Raw genomic sequence first — 23626 nt, forward strand, 5'->3', positions numbered from 1 at the left:
TATCCTCTCCAAGAACAAAAACCAAAAAGGTATTTATCTTTAAAAACTATTTTTTCAAATACAGTCAAATTTTTACTTACCTTCTTGAGCAGCAAATGTTTGACTAGCTGAAATGACTTTTGTTAGTTCTGGATTATACCTTGTTCCCTCTGGAAAAATCACAAGATACATCTGTGAAACATAGAGAAACTTGGTTTGTTTTGTGTGAGCTTTTTTTGTTGTTCTTGTGAACTTACCAGTGCCAACCCTATTAATGCGAAGAGACTATTTCCTAAGGTGGGAAAAATGTACATTCATTTTATGTAGGACCTTCATTTCAAGTGGAGCAGCCAAAATGCAAAAATGCAATTAAATCTTTACATCAATTATATTTAAAATGCAGTCTCATGCACTCACTAGGTCAATTGTTACAATTCTAATGTTTCTAATTATACACTAATATTCATTAATTAAAAATTTACCCATGAAATGCTAACTTATATAAAGCCTCAATTAATTAAAGAGCTTTTTTCCCCTAAGATTCTGAAAAATGACACCTTTAAAAAGGTGCAAATTTTAGACATCAGTCTGTTAAGTTTCAATAATAAAAGCATACTTCACTCAAAACAATGTCTACATTTCCACAATATAGATTACAGTAAGTATACATATTTCAAAGATTCCCATATTCTTATTTTACACAGCTCATTTAGTGCATTTTACATAATTCAATTTATAAGCAGCTTCATAAACTGAAATAATGCACTTATAAATAAAGGAGAAAGCTAGATGTTTACTACGTAATCAATTAGCCTAAGTTTTTACTTTAATCTTCTTGGGAAAATAAAGACAGAAATAGCAAAACTATAATAATGAGAAACTTTAGAACTGAGTTACCCAAACTGCGCCAGCATGGTTCCTTGATAGCCAAAATACACAACTAAGGCATTCATATCAAATCTTATCAAATGCAAACAGAATGCAGGAAACAAAGGGAGAGGAAGATAGCAGGAAAGAAAATTATGTTCATTTTATCCAACCTTGTCTGATCCCAGGTAATGCTATCTATACATCTGGTACAGAAAAATCCCCTTATCTAAATGATCTATGATTTAAAAACTCCTACGTAATAAACCTATATGAGAGTTCATATTTTTCATTAGACAAAATTGTGATTAACCTCTTCCAAACTTTCATCTGAAAAACTTGTATTAATTGTGGCTCTACAATTCTGCATTTTCAACTTCCCTGAAAATATATGTTTTTTATTCATCCAAATAAATTGTCTTTGCCTATCTCAGAAATTAACAGATTTCTATGTATCCTAATATTTGATAAGATTCATCAGAGCTGCCATGGAAATGTGGAAAAATGGATACAATTGGAAAAAAAATGGAATTAGTTCCAAAACCCACAAATTCATTATCATGCAAATATATTGCAAATCAGCTTATGGGGCACCTAGCTGGCCCAGTCAATAGAGCATGGGACTCCTTGTTGTGCGGTTACAGCCCAACAATGGGTATAGAGATTACTTAAAAAAATAAAAATTAAAAAAAAAATAAAATCTTTAAATCAGTGAAGTTTTATTTGAAACCATGATAGCAATTACTGATGATTTTTGGCTTCTGTTTAGTACAAGGATTCAAAAATAAAATGATACATAATTTGATTGGTTATTAATAATTCATGTGGTATTATTTTCCCATCTCTTACATATTTAATTAAAAAGAAAAACCACTGATGGTCAATAAGAAAGCAAGAATGAATGTTCCTTCAGGGTTCTTTTTTTTTTTATTTTATTTTTATTTATGATAGTCACACAGAGAGAGAGAGAGAGAGAGGGCAGAGACATAGGCAGAGGGAGAAGCAGGCTCCATGCACCAGGAGCCCGATGTGGGATTCCATCCGGGTCTCCAGGATCGTGCCCTGGGCCAAAGGCAGGCGCCAAACCGCTGCGCCACCCAGGGATCCCTCTTCAGGGTTCATTTAAGAAGTATTTCTTATATACGTTTATGTGCCAGGAACTAGGATAATGAACTAGATATGGTCTTTAGAGATAAGTGAGAAAAAGTACATTAAATAAATTTTACAAAAAAAATAAAATAAAAATAAGCAAATTTTACAAATGCAATTATACTTATATGATTGTGAAGAAAAAGACCACAACGTTACAAAGGAGAATAACAAAAGAGTAACTGGAGTAGATAATGGGTCTAAGATTCAAAAACTGGTAAAAGAATGAGTGTTTTCACCAACATATGGGGAACAAAGGAGGGACACCACTCCCACCAGTTCAAGGTTGTACTAGAGGTTCTAGCCAGGGCACTTAGGCAGGACAAAGGAACAAAAGGCATTCATATTAAAAGAAAGAAGTACAACTGTATTTATACACAAATGACATGACTGTCCATGTAAAAAATCTAAGAAATATTACTATTTTTTAATGTTACTAGGTAATAAGTCTAGCAAGGTTACAGAACAAAAAAAAGTCAATATACTGCATGTTAGATGCTAACAACAATCATAATATAAAGTCTAAAAAATATTGCCATCTACAATAGCATCAAAAAATATGAAATTAAGAATGTATTTCAGCAAATGCGGAGACCTTTTGCAAAAGATGTGTAAACTAACACATTTATAAAAACCATAAAACGCTGCTGAGAGACATTAAAGAAGTCCTAAGTAAAGACTGTGTTTGGGAATCCAAAGATTCAATACTGTTGTAACAGCAGTTCTTTCCAGATTCATATATTCTATAGATTCTATAGATTTCTATAGATTCAATGCAATCCAAATAAAGAAAACCTGTAAGCTTTTCTGCAGAAATTGACAAGCTGGTTTTAGAATTTATATGGGAAATGCAAAGGACCTAAAACAGCCAAGTGACTTTGAAAGACAACAAATTCAGAAGATTTAACTACACCAGATTTCAAACCTTATCATAATAAAGCAAGAGTAATCAAGATAGTGTGAGTACAGGCATGGAGATATCCATGTAGATCAGTGGAACAGAATAAATGGTTCAGAAACAGACCCATATATATGCAATCAATTTATCTGAAACAATGGGGAAAAGATAACTTTCTCAGTAAGTGGTGATAAATGTCCATATTTAAATACACAAACACAAACCCTGACCTCACACCATATACAAAAGTTAAATTGAAATGGGCCGCAGACCTAAATGCAAACCAAAAATTTAAAACTTCCGGGAAAGCAAAAAAAGAAAATCTCAGTATCTGACTTTGAAGCCTGCTAAAATAGGACAGAAAAAGTAGAAGTTTTATGAGAGAAAAATCAATTAACTGGACTTAGGCAAAATTCTTAGAACTTGTGTTCTTTAAGACTGTGTTCTGATATGAAAAGGCCAGTCACAGATGCAAAGAAAGACTCAAACAGGAATATTCTTAGGAGTTGTATTTTAATAGCCCCCAACTGGCCATTCATCTTCAAAGCAGGTTATTTTCTACAGGAAATCATATATACAAGGACTGTAACTAGAGAAAGAGCACAGAACAGCGTGAATACTTCCAGACTCCACTTACAGGCCCTGATAACCAGGATAAACTCCTTACCCTCTCGGTGCCTGAAGCTTCTTGTTGACAAAATGAAATGACAGTGGTACCTATACCTCACAGAGATACTATAACGATAAAAGGTGATAATTTATGTAGTCTAATTAATATGGCACAAAATTATAGTGCAGTTTGCTGTTATTAAAATTAAAACAGATCTGCTTTGGAAATGTGAGATGACGCATCCGGGGCAAAGAACAACAACATGACATGAGCAGCTGTGACTCGCCTTCCCCAGAATCGGTTCTGCATGCTGCGTTCTCAAGAACAACGGCCTCGGCCTCGGCAGGCTATGGGACCAAAGCAGTTCTCCTAGTTCTCTCTCAAATGTGAGCTGAGCCGAGAGAGAGCACAGATGGAGAGTCAAGATTTCAAAGTAAAACTTTTTTCCTCCTTCAGCTGTTCGCACCTGATAACTTCCCCACCATTGCTTTCACACTGCTGACCGAAAAAAGGCAGCTATCTTCTTTAGTTCCCATGGAAATGGAGAAGGCAGCGACAGAGGAGGGAAAGGACTAGAAATGGAGCGTCAGGGCAAGAATTACTCCAGGGCAGTGTGTCATCTCTGGACCCACTTCTCAATTAAGGAAAATCCCTGCTCCAGTACAGGATGACAGGAAATAACTGGCAAAGAGTCACAAGCAAACCAAATTACGTACAAGATTATTGCTCCTATTCATAGAAATCTTTTATTCTGCTAAATTTTCATTTGGAAGAAACCAGCTTCTGCATTCTTTGATGAGGGCTGACTTTGCATAGAAGATCTATACTCAAGATGTGGTGTACCATTTAAAGCACAGATACTTCAGCCTCGAGTGGAAATCGGCAAGCGATTTCATATTAAGATTCTATTCAAAAAGAAAAGAGCTATTTAAGACTTTAAAATATATTCATATTGCAACCAGTTATGGAACGGATGACTTTCCGTTAGAAACAGCCTTTTCTCCATGCTTTGGATAAGTTGATTTACTTTTAATTGAGTCTCAGTTTCATTCCCAAATGAAGACTCGGGGTAGCTGTGAGCATTAAAGGATGTGAAATCATCCAGCGCCGTGCAGCAGGCACTTTGTATTGTTTCCTTCCCCTCTGGTTTTTAACGATTCTGTGTAGTTCACTAAAGAGTTTCAAAGCAGGCACATTTATATGGAAATAATATCTCAGAACTTAATAAACTTTGATTAGCTAGACATCTTTTAATTACCACTTTCTCTTTTAAAAGCCATTTCATATTTAGATGCACAGAATATAAACAAGATAGTTCATCTCTGCTTTCTTCCCCTCAAATTAATCCAGTCTAGCAAATCACAACTGCTCAAAAGGGTTTTTCTACAATTACAATCAGAAACATTCAACTCATTAAAAATTCCATCATACATTTACAGAGGGGAAAAAATGCAAAAAAGTGGTGGGATACAAAGTAAGAATCTCTTTCCTCAAAGAGCTTATTATTTAAGTATGGAAATGCTACATGAATGACCAGAAGACAATTACGAAGTCACACAAACACATCCGTGAATGTGGCAGGGAGAGTAATGCCCCTGCCCAAGAGGTCTGCAACCTACTCCTCGGAGTCTGTGGCTACATTACTGAACACGGCAAGGGGGATTGAAGATCGCGAGCACTGGACTGCAGGTTGAGGAGATCAGCCCAGAAGTCCAGGTGGGCCAAGGTAAACACCAGGGTCCTCAAGAGGAAAGAGGAGGCAGAAGAGTCAGGACCAGACGATGGGTGCAAAAAAAAATATAAAAATAAAAAAAAATAAAATAAAATAAAGCCCAAACCAGCCATTGCTGGCTTTGAGGACAGAAAGCAGCCACGAGCCAAGGAATGCAGGCAACCTCTACAATCTAAGAAAGGCTAGAAAATGTATTCTCCCTTCAAGTCTCTAGAAGGGACTTCAGCCCCAGAGACACCATGATGTTAGTCCAGTGAGACCCACCTGCACTGCTCATCTCCAGAATGGCTAAAGTAATAAATGTACATTGCCACTTCTCCTAGCTTTTTAAGGGTATCTTTGACAAAAATTGTACACATTGGAGGTATACAGTGTGGTGTCTTAATAGTCATAGACATTGTGAAATGATTGCCACCATTATCATTATGAACCTATCCATCACCTCACATAGTTGTCCTGCTTTTTGCGTGTGGTAAGAACATTTAAAATCTACTCTTTTAACAAATTTCAGTATGCAATACAGTATTATGAACTACAGTCACCGTGCTGTCCCTTCTGTCCTCAGAACTTACTCCTCTTAGGACCGAACGTTGGTACCCTTTGCCGACATATTCCCACTGCCTCCACCACTAAGGCCCTGGTAAACCACTGTTCTACTCCCCAGTTCTAGGAATTCAACTTTTTAAAATTCCACATGCAAGTGAGACCACGTGGTGTTTGTCGTTCTGTGTCTGTTTGTTAGTGTGATGCCCTCGAGGTTCATCCATGTTGACATAAATAACAGGACTTCCTTCTTTTTTTGACACTGAAAAATATTTCATTGTGTATACATACTACATTTTTTAAATTCACTCATTCATTGATGGACATTTAAGGTTATTTCCATACCTGGTTATTGTGAGCAATTCTGGAGTGAACATGAGTACAGGAAATAATCCTATTTCCTTTGGACATATACCCAGAAGTGGTATTGCTGGACATATTTCTATTTTTTTTTTATCTTTTGAGGAAACTCCATTCTGTTTTTGGTAATGGCCATACCAATTTATATTCCCGCCAACACCGACTAAAGGTGCTCTTTTCTCTAAATTCTTAACCAATCCTTAACTTGAAAACTATTCGAGAACAGTCATTCTAACAGGTATGAAGTGTTAACCTCATTACAGTTCTGCCCAGCATTTCTTTGATGACGAATGAGGTTGAGCGCCTTTTCATATACTTATCAGCCATTTATTTGTAGGTCTTCTTTGGAAGTATGTCTATTTGACTCCTTTGCCCATTGCTTAAATTGGGTTATTTGGTTTTTTGCTGGTGGGCTGCCTGTTAATTTTGAAAATTAGCATCGGATTTGTGGTTTGCAAATATTTTCTCCTGTTCTGCAGGTTTTCATTTTGTTGATTATTTCCTTTGCTGTGCAGAAATTTTTTAATTTGGTATAGTCCTACTTATTTATTTTTGCTTCTGCTGCCTGTGCTTTTATGGTCAGTGAGTTTGTGGTAATCTGTTACAGCAGCAATAAGAAACAACTATAATAAGCAGACTTTTCAAACATACTATTTAATCCTAGCTATCAAATGAAATAATTATTAACAGATTTAACATATAAAGAAAACAAGCTTAGAAAAGTCAAGTGACTTGGGCAAAGTAATAAAGTTTAAATGGCAGATGTGAAATTTAAACCCAGATCTGATCTGGCCTCAAAGTGACAACCACTTATGGCACTGCCAATCTATAATTCAGCATTCTTGCGTAAACACCAAAAAGCTAGACTCCGGTCCTTGAAAAACAAAGAGGTTCTCTGGTAGCCCAAGTAAGAGACCAGGTTATTTGAACAAGCCTTCCCACTAAAAACTTTAAAAGCTGGATATAACGTCATAACCTTATAAGTATCAAAGAGCTGAAAAGATAAAAACATAAAAGAGCCCCAAGACCTTCTATTAAGAGTGGAAAGAAGTGAAGGGAACCCCAGAGACTATACTCTTAGGGCAAAAGTAAACCAGAAGTATGCACAGAATATAAACAAGATAGTTCATAACCTATATAGTTACAATAGTTGTAACCTTGGTCCAGTGAACCTCACACTTAGAATTCGGCTTGGGTGGGCTCACCCTGGAGAAGCCTTTAGGGGCCCAGCTAAAACAAATGCAAATATTGTGTGGAGGAAGGTACTTTCTATGCTTTGAGTTGATTTCTACAGATAATTTTCCAAATAGAATCAGCAGCAAATAAAGATAACCAAGTATATAAGGAAAGAAAGTACCATGAGCAAGAACTGGAAAAAAAAACAAAAAACAAACAGGCCTTCACATACTGAGATCACTAAACACATATTTACTCAATACATCTTTTAAATGATGCATTCAATATTTGAAGAAACAAAGCTTGAAGATTAAAAGAAAAATAAGAGACCTGACAATAACCACACAGTACAGCATACCATGAGAAATACAATAAACATAGGCATTAAATGAATTTGTGGTACAGTGGATTGCATCTTGAAACCAAAAAAAGGACATCAGTAGATATGAATAGTTTGTAGAGTTCAATTAACTAGTATGACACCAATGTTTCTTTCTTAGTTTTGACCAATGTACCATGGTTAGGAAAGACATTAACATTAAACGTTAACATTAAAACTAGGTGAAGAATAAATGGGAAACTCTATACTATTCATGCAACATTTTTGTAAATATAAAATTATTCTAAATTTTACAACACATTAACATACAAACAGGAGGAGGCTTCCATTTAGGACAAAGAATATTACAAGAGTATCGCTCCCAACCCAAGAAAAACAAGTGGAGAATCTGCAACCTGAACCCTTCAGAGTTGAGGCCGCAAGGTAACCAACTTGCTTGAACATCTAAGGGAAGAAAGGCAATTTAGGAGAGAGGAGATTCGTGCACTCATTTACATTCACTTGGGACACATGCCAACAGATGGCAATAAAAAGATTTACGTAAAATTTTAACAAATTGAAAAAGGCTGAGTGTGGGCTCATTCAACAGAAGAACCCCTGGGGCTATAGAAACAGGATCATTTACCACAATTCACAAGCTCTACTCCAGGGACCACTCTTTGTGTGTGCATGTACACATACCACACATGCACACACACCCCACATACGCAAACCAAAAAGAAAAAAGAAAAAAAAAAGAGAGAAAGAGAAGAAAAACCCGAGTCAGAGGAATGTCCTGCAAACTCATCCTGATGATGATGACGACGATGCAGGCTTGGGGGAGTACAGAAGCCAGTGCTGGGAAGGCACAAAGCCCAGCACAGATTCTTCCCCTCTGTCTCTCCTATGGAACAACATTCTTAAACTCTCAGGTTGATGAAAATCCAATGCAGCTGGGGGAAATGAACAGAAGGTTAAAACTCCCTACAGAGGATAGGGCAGGAACACCTCTAGGCACAGACTGGAAGCTGAGAGCAAGGAAGGATCAGAGAAGGCTCCACCCCAAGACCCTCCCTGAGATTTAGAACAACAAACCACCCAACCTCTCTGCCCTCTTTACCCTCCCGACTCCTCCTCCCCACCAAACTAACAGGACTTCAGGAACAAGCACCAGAGGACACTGGAGAAAGAGACATAACATAGAGAAGCAAGGGGAAACTGCAAAGAGAACACTAAAATCCACATAGAGAGGGCCCTGTATGCATCTGTTTGGCATATACAATATCTCCAGAATCCCCAAGAAACCTCATGGCAGCTACCCTGCCTGGGTGACTGAGAGCTAGAGGGCAGAAGAGGGATGGACTCTTTAATGTAAGTCAATGCTGAAATTTTAAACAATTTTTTGAAAAGACAGTAAATATATATATTGCCAAACTATTCTGTCTTGTGGAGATCTGCAAACAGAGCCCCCCCTTCTGCCCAAAGATACCAAATTGTTCAGTAAACAGACCCTTCCAAAGAGTACACTTTGTTCTCAAGGGTAAAAAGTAGTAACGGGATAAAGGAGCACTGTTTATCTCCCTACATTCTACTCCAGGTCCCCAAACAGAACGCAATTTCCTAACGTCAACATGACTAGAGTCATGTCAGCAAAGCTTGTAAGCAAAAATCTTGTAGGACACTTCATCAGCTGACTGTGGAAAGCTCGTCTTTAAACATGAGCTCTGGCTGCCACCTATGAGCCCTGATGAGGAGAGGAAAAGAGAAAGGAAGGCAGAGAAAGACGAGGAGGAGGAGGAGGAGGAGGAGGAGGAGAGAGAAGGAGGGAGAAAAAACCCCCTTGTAGCCAATGAGCTAAGTTCTTGAGCACTGGTGACCAAAGCTCAAGCAGTCACTGCGATGGGGTGTGCTGCCGGGAAACAGGGCAGCAATTAGCATTCTTCGAAGAGAATACCAAGATTCCTTTTTCAGGGAGCAAAGTTTTATCAAACAATATTTACGCTGAATGACTTTTCATTTGCCAATATTCATACTTTTTTTTTGACTTTTCAAATAACTCAATATAGACAAGAAATCCAAATTTATATGGACACACTGAAAAGTTGTTTCTTCTGAAACCATACATGATCCTGACGACGAGGAGTTAGCAGTTGAAGTGCAAGGTCGAGATGCACTTCCACTCCCAGAGCACAGACTCCCACTGTTCCTGCAGCTCCCTGGAGGTCCTTAATGAGGCCTCCACCGGAAGGCTGAATCACCTGCACCCTCTTCCTGATGGCAACAACAACTGCTCACCTGTATCGAGATAGTTTTTACGGTCTCAACAAAGCTCTCAAGTATTTATTACCCATGGAATAATACATTTTCAAAACAATTCTTAAGTTCTAATTTAGTTCTTAAATTAAAAACTGGGGATTGATAAGGAAAATAATAAAAATGAGCATGTTCTTACTGGAGTTCCTGCATTCATGTAGCTCTGCAGCTTGCTTCTCATTTCCTTTTCATTAAATTTGGCACTTCGCTTTACATAGATCCCTCCGTGCTGCCACATTTAAAAAAGAAAATGGGGGGGGGTAGTATTTACTATTAAAATATCCAATGGCCAGTCATCAAAAAGGTAACTTTTCTCCCCAAAAGTAAAGAACAAAATTACATTTTAGGAATTAAACAATATTTAATACATTCAAATATTAGTATCTAATAAACATTTAACTGAAAACTCTCCCAGGTTTCAATGTAACAAATAGAAACTGCATGCTACACTGTAGCGGAAAATACATGATCATTTACTTAAAAACGCTTTCATTTTCTAAAATAAAAAACTCGGTTGATAACAGTTTTTAGCTCTCAATTTTTCCAACAGCATAGAATCACTAACGGTGTCCTTGACCGGTCAATATTCATGATCTTTAGGGATTTTTAAAACTGACCCAGCTATAGATGTTTATGTGGTATTGTTGTGAACTCAGCTGTGTTCCCCCCAAATTTATATGTTGAAGCCCTAACCCCCAATGTGATGGTATCTGGGGATGGGGCCTTTAAGAAGGTAATAAGGTTAAACGAAGTCATTAGGGTGGACTCCAATCCAGGAGAACTGGTGCCTTATACAAAGAGGAGATGAGGACACACACAGGCACGTGTGCACAAAGGAAAGACACTGGGAGAAGGCAGCTGACTGCAAGCCAAGAAGATAGGCCACAGCAAAAATCAATCCTGATAACACACTAATCTGGAACTTCCAGCCTCTAGAACTGTGGGGAAATAAATGTCTGTTATTTAAGATCCAGCTTGTTAGGGCAGGCCCAGCCAACAAACACAGGCATTGTCATAAGAGTTAAGGTATCCTTAACTAAACTTTGGAAGTGTACTTCACCAAAACTTTGCATCAAGTCCCCATATTATTTGCACTTGCTTCTGCTAATTTGAACTCATCTGTACAATAAACTGACTGGCTGAATTTGACTTTGTCTTAACTAAGACTCTGAGTAAAAGGAAATACACAGACAGAAGGAGCAGACAGTATAAGGAACACAAAGAGGAGAGGAAGAAGGTGGCCTTCCATCCTGGTTGTGGTTCCTTCCACTGTGGTTCCTACCCTGGCTTGCCTGAGTGCAGAGGAAAAACTCAAAGTGCTCTACAGGATGTATGTCACTGTTTACCCAAATAGAGGGGACTGATGAGAATGAATCCATTCTTGGCTAACTCTTTAGAATTAAAAGCCACAGCACACATATACCACAATGTAAAATTTCAGCCCAGCTGTAGCGGACGTGATACCTACTCTTTACACACTAGTTCTCATTTGTCATGTAACATGCTTATTAAGGTCTATTTTAATTCAAAAACATCTGGGTACTTTCCCAGGTATATGGAAGCTACAGAGGTGAAGACCAGGTATCTTTCCTTAGGAACTTAAAAATTAGTGGGGAGGTGAAATATGTATAGAAGTGTAATTTCAAGAGAATTTGATAAGCGTAATAACAAAGACAGTCCAAGACAAGAGCAAGGTGGAGGGAACCACCAGGCCCAGGAAGGGTTTCATAACAGCATCTAAACTGGACCCTGGAGGTAGAGGAAAGCATATTGCTTTGAACTAAAGCAACAGCTCCAAGGATGATAGGAGGGAGAAACCAATTCAGGCTAGAAGGAGAAAGGCAGGTTTTCTAGGGAGATAGGAGATAGGTCACAGCAGACCATGAATGCCGCACACGGGAACTGGCACGTGATGCAGCTGAGAAACACATACTTTGAGCAGATAAGTGGCTGGACCAAATGTCTGCTTGAGAAACAAATTAAGGGCATTTTGGAAAATATCATATAGTAAATGTTTATTATGGGCTTGACACTCATGCTCAACACTCTGCATGATAACCACACTTTTATATCCTAAAATCAACTTTTACTATTAGTTTCTTAAGGTAATCATCTGTCAGATTCTATGCCTGTAAATTTTCCTAGTCCTTTGCTTTTTGTACACATGTACTCTTCCTATTTAACTACCCGAGTGATCACACAGGTACACGAATGCACGCTACTAAAAATGCCCAAGGAAAATCACTTCCGTTTGGAACAAGTCAGTCAACCATGAAAATAAAACAACCTACACAGTCATATTAAGTGCATGTTAAATCTCCAAATCTAAAGTTTTTATAAACTACATATATAATGAAGCATGGAAAAAGTTACCTGAGAAAAATAACACCCATACAGTGGGAGCCACTTTAACCCGTCTTTCAGGACGTAGCGTACATGTCCAAGAGCATTCTGCCTCACGGCTAGAATATCAGCAATAATCCAGTCAACTGCAAAGACACAACCCAATTAGTGCGAAAATGATCTGTATGTGAACTCTGGCATTCCCTTCACAGAAAGAGAGAAAGCCTCTTCACTAAGAATATACTTTTGGAAATATGAGTAAGAATTCTAAAATTTCTTTATATCAACTGCAGACATTTAAAAATTACAAATTCTATAAAAAAAACTTTTGTTGGTGTATTTTTTTTTTGCATTTCTTAAAAGGCCTTCCAGAGGGTAAAATGCAAAAAGTCAAAACCACCAATGATATGAAAGTAGCACCAACAAAAAAATAATGCACCTCTAATTCTTAGTCTAAAAAAACCTAACAAAATTATAAGCAAAAAGTGATTAAATGAAACTGTCGTATGCATCTAAGTACTGTGTATATGCTAATATGTTCAACATAAAGCAAAGACACTTCATCTTTACTGAATTTCAGGACAGGACCCCACCCAGGTTACCATGTATGAACAAAGATCTCCTGAAGCTCACAACTGTGCTAGACAGATATGTGCCCCTTACAGGAATCAGACCACGTGTACCCAGGTGGCTAGTAATAGTCATTACATGGGTATAATTCTACTAACGAGTCACAAAAGCAAAAGCAGGAAGACATGAGCATGTTGCTAATAGCAACAACAGTTCTACAAGAGAGAAGGAAATCTAAATGGGCTAGAAGAACTAGCCCACACGGAAGCAAAGAACCAGACACCAGGCAACTGTGCAGAAGGCCGCAGACAGGGGAGATGGTTTAAAGAGTCAGAGGAATTGATAATACAATGAAGCGTGCAAATAGTAAAAGGTCTTAAAGACCAGAGACGTGGGTTTGAAAGCAAATGGCTATAACCTACTCCATCTCTTTGATAACACTGAAAACTGACCTGGGGGGTGGGATCCTTGGAGAGGGGGAAAAAAAAAAAAAAAAACCTACTGATAAGAATCTCTGGAAAAAAAAATAGTCCTATTATAACATGTGTATCCAGGGGCATAGAAGCCAGAACAAAAGGACTGAATTAGAGGGGAAAATGTTAAAATAAAATCTAAGGAAAATAAAAGCCTGGAAATTAAAGCAGTTAACATAGCAGTTTAAACCAAAATCTTCTGCAGGATTACAGCTCTGTGACATCCTTTAGACAATACTAGAGAGAATATCCCAAAGAAGTCTTAGCCAGCTAAAGACTAAAAATTGTGAAAAATCATTTTACAAGTTCTTTCTGGATGTGTTACACTTACACACATTATTTGTATTACAACTCCTTTTAAGTAGAGTGATGCAGATACTCTTCAACCAGGGATCCCGAGAAACTGCACCTGTCAGCTGGAGACACTTACGCTACAGAATAATTATCACTTTACTCTCAAGTATGTAACTTCCTTTGGAAGCCACCTCCTTAGCCCCTTCCTTCTAATTCAAACCACCTCAACAATACTGAGAAAGGCAGCTCTTTCTGACGGTCTTGGAAACCAAATGATCCAGCCTGTTATAGCTGTACCTAACGTAAATAAATTGTGAGAACTAAATGTGTGGGTCCTAGACTATCGCACATCCTAGAACATAGCGGGGTACAAGGCTAAAAACAAGCTATAGTATCGTTTCCTGGAACAATTATTTTTTTAAAGTTTGGAGGAATTTTTAATAACGTATTTTTATATTGAAAGAAGCACGGCTACACATAGTCTGGGATGCATCTTCCAAGAACTTTTAAGATTAAGTGCAAAATATGTCATGTTGGTATTAACTCTCCTGGGTTATGACCCTAAACCTTAAACGTGTGCAAGTTTTAGTGGAAAAAGCTTAAGAACTAACTTAAGTAGTCAAAACACACACACTTTGTGCCATCCATTTTTGCTACTCAATTACCGTTACTTTTCTTGTTTGTTCTCAACTAGGTTTCTGATGGGAGATACCAGACTACAGCTGAGTTGCTGACAGCTGAGATGGGAATATGCACCTCGACAGTAATTATTCACAGTCTGTGTTCCAGCAGGAATACTTTAATTAAGAGATCAAGGAATGTGGCTATGTAAGACTTCTTCAATGGTAATCCAGCTACAGCAGTGTCATTGATGCCATTAGCTCCGAAGAGAGGAGAGGGCTGTGAGGAGAGACAGCAGAAAAAGCAAGGCTTTCCTCATCTATGTTATTATGTAACACGAGTCCCTAAGTCACCAGGGTACTGTGTAGTGGAACAGAGATCCTGGGCAGGAAGCACTTTAACACTGCCTGCTCCTTGTTAGCCACCACCACCACCCCCTGCTGTTAAATGCCCCCCATAAACCAGGCACACTGAGAGACTAGGGCTAGCCTCTCTGTAAATTGCCTAAAAATTCTGAGCAGTAGACATTACTCATACCTATGAATAAGGCTAAGAGATAAGCTGAGTAATCTGCCCACTGTCTCACTGCCTACTGCAGGACAGCAGATGAACCACAAAGCCCGCACCGTTTTATGATAATCTACTCACCACACATTCTGTAAGTCAAGATGAGTATCAATGAAACCAAGAAAACGGTGCATTTCATGAGATTAAGGTAAACAGTATCAAAAGTAGGTGTTTGAAAAGGGCGAGAGGAAGGAACAAGAGCCACTGCATCCCCACAGCAGAGAAAGAAGTTCGAGGAGACTAAGAATACAGAGACAGCAAGGACACATTGAGTGAAAACAACAGGGAAGAGAAACTAGAACATCAACCATTTGGAATGTGAGGCGTAGAAGGGACATGTACTCTGGCAGGCCTCGTAGAGGGCGAACCACAAAGTCTAAGTTGAACGGAGTCCTAGAAATATTCTTTCTGCTAATCACATTTTTAGACACTCATCTGTGGTTCTTAATATCTTAGGAGGGTCTTAGGATAGGGTACCCAGACAGCACTGGCCAAGGCCCCGTGACCACGTAAGCTTCACGGGCCTCTGGAGCCTACAACTACACACAAATTTGTGTGCACCCGTTTTTCTGGCCATAATCTCTCATAGTCTGGCTACAACCCGCAATTCTAAAGTAACTTTAAGTCACCATCTAGTTATGTTCCTAAGTCATGGGCTTTTTAAACGGCATTCAAAAAAGCACTTGCTCAAATCCCAAAGGCCAACTGGCACAGGTCCTGGTATCAGAAAGTCCTGGCCTTTGCGGTGAGGTAAAGGGCCGAGGAGACGGCTCTGGAACCTAAGAAGTGAGACACGTTCAGGTTATAGTGGACTGACGATGGAGCTCTACTTCCCAGTACCTTCTAGTTCCATACACAGAAGTGGGAAACAGAGTGAAACTGTTTTCTTCCAAATGTTTTCCCAAAAGTCCTCCCTCTGAAAGACTGTATATAAAAGCCAACATGTAGCCGACACACAAATGACAGCAGCATCCTCATGCTATTGCTGATGTTACTACCACCACCTCCAGCAACGTCAGAGTACTCATCCACATGGGTGGACTGGATCCATAGCTCTGGTCATACAAGTATTTCCACACTGAAACCTGGCAGAAAGAAAGTTGGCAGGGAGCCTGAACAAGGAATTTTGAGAGAGAATTCTCTTCAACACAGAGAAGACTTCTATAAAGAAACTTTGTGTTGTCATGAGCCACTCCCTTCCCTGGACCCGTAAATCCTCTGCATTTGGATATTGGAAGCCTGATAGAAATAGGCCATCAGCAACAGGACTCTTGTCAGTAGTTGAAATCCAGTATGTTTGCAGAAATAGTCAAAATACAGGAAGAAGTAAGGTGCTTCACAGGCCTGCGCTGAAAGCAGACACTGACCCTGTCGGGCTGGTTGCTTTGCTAAAGTCAAATGTAATTAAATCGTCTGAGGAGGTCACATTCAGAGAGGCAGGGAAAGACACAGATACATCAAAATTCCTATCAATCCTTTGTAGAATCAACTCTTGTCCCATAAAACTGAATGTAATCATTAATAAGCTAAATTGAGAAAAATATATGTCAACTTCTTTTACTTTCTCTACTTTTCCTTTGGTGCAGGTGGTAATAAAAGCAATAAAATCATGAAGAGATACAGTTGACAGGAGGAAGATAAAAGCCACAGGCTTAAGTGATTTTTCCATTATCCTATAATCCATCAGGTTGTTTTTAGCTTTAAATTTCTGGGTATTCTATTTCTTAAATAAGAACGGAATTTAAGAAGAGTGTATCAAAAGCAGTTAAAGGTTTGAAAAAAAACATGAAGTGGGATTTTCCTTGGATTGAATAATTTGTAGAACTAAAGAAGTACTTTAACCAATGTCAGTTTCTTGGGTTTTGATACTGTACAACAGCTTTATAACATGTCATCGTTAGGGGAAAATTTAGAGGTCATGGGACTTCATAGAGTATTTTTGCAAATTCTCGAGAATCTATAATTATTTCAAAATAAAAAGTTTTTTAAAAAGTGCCTTAAAGTATAGATAGATTGCACTATAATTGAATACCAGAGTCTTCTGTGAGTCTTCTGACAGAACAGCAAGCTATAATTAAACCAAAACATTTGATGAGGCAAAAGGGACTGCAGACATTAGAGACTGACACTGCCTGTAGGCAAGGAGTAGTCATGAGGACAACTTGCCTGCTTAACAATCAGAAAAGTAAAATGTGTATACACTTTGACCTAATTTTACTTTCAGAAACAGAACTCACAAAAAGAATGCATAATTCATTTAAAGAACTCTACAAGAAACAAAATAAAGACAATGGCTCTTTTTCACCCATCAGGGGGAAAAAGGTACATTTGGGAAATTTGTAGGTTTACTTTTCCTGACTTTCCAAAAAAGTAAAATTACAAAAATACCAGGTCATGATTTAATACCTGCATTGAAAATTCATGTTTTAACAATACCCCCCAAAATTTCATTTAAATAAAAACATTACTTTGAATGCCCATCTACCTTCTGTAGAAAACCTAAGTTTCATGCAAATGAAATACAAACCTGTGCTTTGATGATTTGCTAAATATATTATATTTTCTTTATTTTTTGGCAAATCTCCATATAGCAATATCTAAAAGATAAAACAAAAAGAAACATTATTTTAACATTTCAAAACATGCACTATTGTAACAAACAAAATAGGACGATGTCAAAAAATTGACAATACCATGAATATTTCCATCCATGATTAACAAAAATGAGATTTCTCTCAGAAGCATCAGAGACCATCAATGGCGCATGTTTATAAAGTAGTTAAGTTCAGGGCAGGCTGATGGTTAGAAAGTGAAACAGAATGATCAACATCCTCATGAGAAAAATACGACAAGCATTTATTTACTGACTGTTTACAATATCTGAAGCTCTTTCTGTAAGATGCATTTTCCTTCAAAAACCCTACAGTGCAGTGGAAGAGACAGCCATGTAAACAGTAACCGTATAAGACATAACACATTTTCACATTACGAAAATAAGGCACACTTTATATTAAAGAACTGTCAAGGGCAGAGCAGAAGCAGTATTCATTAGGTGTGGTTTCAGCAGATGAGATGAAGGAAGGATGTTCATGAAGAGGTGGACAAAGAGATGGAAGTGGAAGTGTCTGAGGCCCGTGGAGGTACCCCCAGCAGGATCACAGTCAAACCACGGCTGCATGCAGAGTTGGTGAGCTGGAGCAAGGAGACCCCAGGGAGATCTGGACCAGAATGGGAAAAGACTTTTGAATACCTGGACCAGAATGGGAAAAGACTTTTGAATACCAAATTGAAGATTAAAACTTTATCTTGTAAGTAATAGGGAAACATGGCTCACAAACAGGACTCTCTATAACTCTGTAAAGAACAGAGAAAGTTCCCTGAGGCATCTGGCTGGCTCAGGGTTGTTAAGTTCAAGCCTCATGTTGGGCATAGAGCTTACTTAAAAAAATAAACACAATTAGAAAAAAAACACAGAGAAAGTTCAGGATATAGGTGACCTGTAGGATAGGGGGAGGATGTGTCTTGGGAGGGGCACATGGTGGTTTCAACGCTAGTGGTCATGTTTCATTTCTTAAACTGGATGGTGCGTACACAGGTATTCATTATAGGAGTCTGCAGTTCTGTGTGTCTTATATACTTCATACAAATTATTTAAAGGAAAGACTTTTTAAAAAGATTTTATTTATTCATTTATTTATAAATGAATAGAGAAAGAGAGGCAAGACACAGGCAGAGGGAGGAGAAGCAGGCTCCATGTAAGGAGCCCGATGTGGGACTCGATCCTGGGAATCAGGGATCAGGCCCTGAGCCAAAGGCAGACGCTCAACCACTGAGCCATCCAGGCGTCCCAAGGAAAGAATAATTTTAAGGATTTTAAAGAAAGGACTGTTAACAGTGTTTTGTTTTAATTCAGGGCATTTTAGTTTCTGTATCTTGTCATCGTGGATTATGTAAGACTACGAATTAACCAAAGGTTTTCGGATCTGTGTTTTTAGATGTCCAATCAGATCTTCTGGTCACAACACTCTTCATTAACAGCCTAACAACTGAAGAAAGAAAATGACATTAATGCAGCATCTCTGTAGAAAATTGGAACTAGATGACACAACATTCCGGAGGTCAGGGACTCAGACTGAGGTCTCTATTATCTTCCTTAGAACACTATTCAGTGCTAAAGATGTAGTATGTCTCTAATCCTTGCTCATTTTTTTACTAACAAAGTCTATCAGTACCAAAAAACAAAACCAAAAGGCAAAACCCTAAACCAATCGCTTGATCTATGCAGGATTAAAAAGGGAGTTCTTGCTTGTGAACGATCCCCACTCTCTCTCCAGAGCACTGGGTACAACGCACTGCGCTTCAGTACTGCAGCTACACAACCGTCCGTGTTTTGGCTTAGGTTCCCTGGATGTGATATTCGCATTTAAAGTCTCAGTCTAATTGATTCAACCTGTCCACCACTCTTTGGAGACCTGCCTGCCCCCAAGCTGAAGCCAGCACTTGAACCATCCAAGGAGAGACTCTCCTTTTCCTTCCTTGCTCTGAGCTTGTTAATAGACTGTCGGGCTGCAGCCTTTGAAGGCAGATAACAGGTTATTAAAAGGCATTTTTTAAAGTTTGATTACAGTTATGCATATTCCAACTGCATAGTGGTCGGCAGCACTGGCTCTGAAAGAAATCGCCCAGGGCAGAGCGTAGGAGATAGAAGTTTATTGAACACACCGCAAGATAGGCTAGGCATGGGTAGGACGGCCAAGGAGAGACTGTCCGCCTGGAGGCAGGGGTGAAGGGTTGTAGCTACAGGGTGGAAGCATGCAGACACATGCAATTGTCCCTCTTTTGGTAACAGTGCCAGGTTGGAAGCGGCCCTTTGGTAGGTGAGGGCCCACGGCCATTTTCAGGTGGGTGGTTTAATGAGCCTGTTTGCACTCAGCTCAAAGGTCCCAGTAGGCTCTTGGCCTTGCTCACGTTTCAACTCCTCAAGCCTGCTGCCTAAATGTGGGCAGTATGTAGAGAAAGTAAGTAATGAATTTAATTGCGCAAAGCAGATAGAGAAAACTGTTCTATGGCTAGATCACTGTGAAGATAAAAATAACAGAACACCTAATGCATAGCCACTGAAAGGGAAAGACACGCATACATCTTTCATACTTTTAAAGATTATTCAATATGCATAGTATCTCACTGAAATAAAAGGTATTTCCTAATAAAACGCAAAAAGATGGGGGAAAAAAGAGGGTAGGCCTTTCACAAAACATTATTTATTTATTTATTTATTTATTTTTTACAAAACCTAATTTAGTATCTTAAAGTAAATATTTGGATTGATTGGCTATTTAGATTTTTTCATTTGCCACTATAACTTGGTTGGAATTCAACAGAAATAAGAAGTTAGAAAAAAGTAGACCTTCGTAATTAAAACCTGAAAAGATCTAAAAGCAAAGTAAATGAATCTATGAACTATAAACCTTACTGTAATAGCTGTAAATCATTATTATTTTGAAAAAATGTTGATTAACCAACACAAAGAATGCATAATTACAATTTTAGGTATCAAATATATGCAGTTCTAAGGTCCTTCACTTGGTTTATTCCCAAGGTTGCAAAGAAAATGCATTTCATTCTAATTTTAAATTGTCAAATTTCTTTCATTCATTCAAGTGGAAAGTTTGTTTTTAAATTTACTATCATGGAGGGGAAGAAAAAATTTGTATTCTTTTAAGAATGCTGATTCTCAAATATTTAATTATTACTACCTTATTAACAGATACGTGGTTAATTAGATAGCTGTAGTTTCTAAATTAAAAAAAAGCTAAGAACTTCCAGAATACCCATACATATAAATTCTTAAATGATTCTGTAGGGGCCAAGGGCAGGCTGCCCCTGGATGGGCCACTTTGGCATAAAGATGAAGTTAGAAGTAATCAGAACCCAGCAGGAAAAGTTCTCCGCCTGGCTCTCAAAGGCCTAAATTTGCATTGAAAAGGAGAGCCTATACCAGGAAGAGATCTCTTACCAGACTCCCCTCTACCTAAGAAACTTATCTGCATAATAGGGCACTTCCTTTCACTTTCAGCTAACAGCCTTCTCCTGGTTGTATCCTAAGGACGCCTCTTCTTATCTCTCGTGAGCTTCCTGTTGACTCAATGTCCTGGACATCTCCTGTGTGTGGAGTCCCCATACATACATCTATTAAACTTGGTTATCCCTGTGAATCTGTCTCATGGCAATTCTATTCTAAGTCCAGCTAGAAGGACCACAGGGCAGTGCAAGGTCTTCCTCCCCGACAATTATAGGATGACCTATAAGTCTACGGCACAGTCTCACTATAATCATCTTACATCTGCTCATCCTCAGCACGTATTTACCTCTTCTCTTGAAGCCTTCCTGCCTTCTAACCCAGAGCCCAGAATTAATCACACACCCCCGCCTTTGCTCTGGGACAAACCCTGTTCACACTCCTACGGGAGCATCAACCATGTGTTCTGTACACTCATCTACAAGTTGAGTTTGTGTGCATATCTCCCTACCCCTCGGGTTCATAAGCTCTTCTGTGGCAGGGTCTTCATAATTTTTCTACTCCCTGAGCCTAGCACTCAGTTTTCAGCACAAGTGTACTGAATCATTAAGTTGCACTCTTATTTTTCACAAGTAAATAAAGCTATGTCATTTCCAGCAGTAAAAGGTTTTGGAATAAACCTAAGTAAAATACTCTAAGTGTACCAGTGACTTTTTAATGCATTCTGTGAATCTTCTAGTATGTTTGTAATCACATTAATCAGGTTTTCTGCAGGTAATCTATTTGTTCCTTCAAAACAAGGCCCATGAAAAACATGGCTTTTTTGTTCTTCCTAAGTCTTTAATTTTAGGTTCATTATAATTCCTCATCCATTTTGTAAAAGCTCATGTAAAGTCCCTATTAAAAAAAAAAGTTTCCTTTTTGTTAATTCAGAAGAAGACAATAAAAATGGTCTTTGAATAATTATCTTCATTGCAACTGATCCTCTAGTTACTATTCCTCATTAGTCAAGCAAACTTGTTTAACATGCAAAAATTGCCTCAGAAGGCAGCCTGACATACATGTGACTTCTTTCACCTCATTTTGACCATATCTTTATATTTTTTGAAATTTACTCCCGTGATATGCAAACAACCTAGAGACTCTTTTGTACCCTAAAACAGGTAGTAAAATGGAATCTATAGTAATCACATGTTTAACACAGTATAAAGAATACTACCAGGACAAAAATGTACAATATTCTTTTTTTTTGTGGAAAAAATAGATGGTTAAAGATTTTATTTGTTTATTTGACAGAGGGAGAGCACAAGGAGGGGAGCGGCAGGCAGAGGGAGGGAGACACGGGCTCCCGGCTGAGCAGGGAGCCTGACTTGGGGCTTGATCCCAGGACCCTGGGCTCAGGACCTGAACCGAAGGCAGACACTTCACTGACTAAGCCACCCAGGTGCCTGAAAAAAAAATAGATTCTTCATTTACCTCAATGATATCCATTTTCTTTCAGCATGCAAAATGAAATATTTTTTAAAAAACTTTTTCACTGCTGTTAAATAGAGACTTTGTTGAGGGCGATCAGAGTATGCTGTACCCGAAAATATGCCACATTGGCATAAGGATATTTTGAGATGAAGGCAAGTGAGAAACAGCAGACACAGGAAGACCTCTCTGGCCTCTCCCTTTCTGTCTGAAGCATAAGCTTTCCTTTGTAAGGGTGACCTTAATACCCATTCCTAAAGGTGTTCCCTTCTGGAGTGCAAGGAAGACCAGAGGTAGCACAAAATATCCTTATCTATCTATCACCCATTCCCTAGTGACCTGCCCACAGTTTACCAGCCCTAACAGCACAAAGTCCTTGCTCTGTCTAGTTATGTTTCCACAAGTTACTGCTCCTTGTTAAAATGAATTATATATAACCCGCTCCCGCCCCCCTCCAGGCTGATTCTATTCACTTCTTTTGGTTTTCACTTCTTTTCTGTGAGGCACTAATGCATAGAAAAATATTAACATGAGCAAAATGTTTATGTCTTTTCTGTTGTTTATCTGATTTTTGTCAGTTTAATTTGCAGACCTCAGCTATGAACCTACGAGAGTAGTTTTTCTTCCCCTACATTCAATACAATAGTCACTAAGAGCACAGGTTAAAGCAAAAAAAAAAAAAAAAAAAAAAAAAAAGTCTCTTACCTCTCCACATCTATTTCTCTACATGTAAAATCAATGTCCTAACAGCAACTACTGCCTAATTAATAAGACCAGTTAAACTACTTCACACAATGCCTTGAACATAGTAACCATCCCCCCAAAAGCTAGTTGTTATTACTGTCCAATAAGGTGAGATTTTATTCACAACTGTGTTAAGTGGGGAAAAAAAAAAAAAAAAAACAACTGTTAAGTGATTAACGGTAAGAGAAAAAAGTCTCTGATTACACACAAATGCAGCTATAAAGAGTTGTTTTTAATAAGGTTACATATATAATTTACACTGTATGTTTATAATCATTTGAAATGGATTTTTAAATGTATTTTGATGCCAATGAAATATATAACAAGTTAAACAGTACAAGATTTCCACTGTAATGCATACTAACATGATGCTCTTTTTCTGCCCAATCTCAAACAACACTTCACTGAACAGGAAAATGACAATGCCCTCTGAACCAAGATCAAAGTACAGACATAGTCATTTGTCTAAGAGGCAGTATGCTAAAATAATAATCACGCAACATTTAAAAGGAATCTTACAAATCACAAAGCTTTCTCCTTTTTTAAATATTTTTAAAAATTTATCTATTTGACCGA

The 23626-nt window shown here is 38.2% G+C and overlaps 1 protein-coding gene and 1 long non-coding RNA gene across 10 annotated transcripts in view; one reads left to right on the forward strand and one right to left on the reverse strand.

The window, feature by feature from the left end:
- Nucleotides 1-23626, reverse strand: part of AGPAT5 (1-acylglycerol-3-phosphate O-acyltransferase 5) — a 57938-nt gene that overhangs the window by 24640 nt on the left and 9672 nt on the right. For 3 of the 6 annotated variants that reach the window (XM_025445624.3, XM_025445622.3, XM_049094789.1), the window contains exons 2-5: nt 17342-17411; nt 12320-12435; nt 10086-10175; nt 81-171 (exon numbers count right to left, since the gene is read on the reverse strand). In XM_025445624.3, the coding sequence (XP_025301409.1) occupies nt 81-171; nt 10086-10175; nt 12320-12435; nt 17342-17411 (367 nt within the window). Of the gene's footprint in view, nt 1-80; nt 172-10085; nt 10176-12319; nt 12436-12891; nt 13124-17341; nt 17412-23626 lie in introns of those variants that run through there. The other 3 variants (XM_035699866.2, XM_049094790.1, XM_025445623.3) reach the window with 2 other exon arrangements.
- On the forward strand, nt 13101-22248 carry LOC112659145 (uncharacterized). 4 transcript variants are annotated; one of them, XR_007402604.1, is made up of 5 exons: nt 13101-13232; nt 13698-13792; nt 14321-18122; nt 18810-18932; nt 20891-22248. It is a non-coding gene; the product is annotated as an uncharacterized LOC112659145 (long non-coding RNA). The 4 variants fall into 4 exon arrangements; XR_004805669.2 differs by lacking the exon at nt 13101-13232 and having other exon boundaries at nt 13369-13792; XR_004805671.2 differs by lacking the exon at nt 13101-13232 and having other exon boundaries at nt 13369-13792; nt 20921-22248.

Source organism: Canis lupus, chromosome 16 (assembly GCF_003254725.2).
Source record: "Canis lupus dingo isolate Sandy chromosome 16, ASM325472v2, whole genome shotgun sequence".
Classification (NCBI taxonomy): domain Eukaryota; kingdom Metazoa; phylum Chordata; class Mammalia; order Carnivora; family Canidae; genus Canis; species Canis lupus.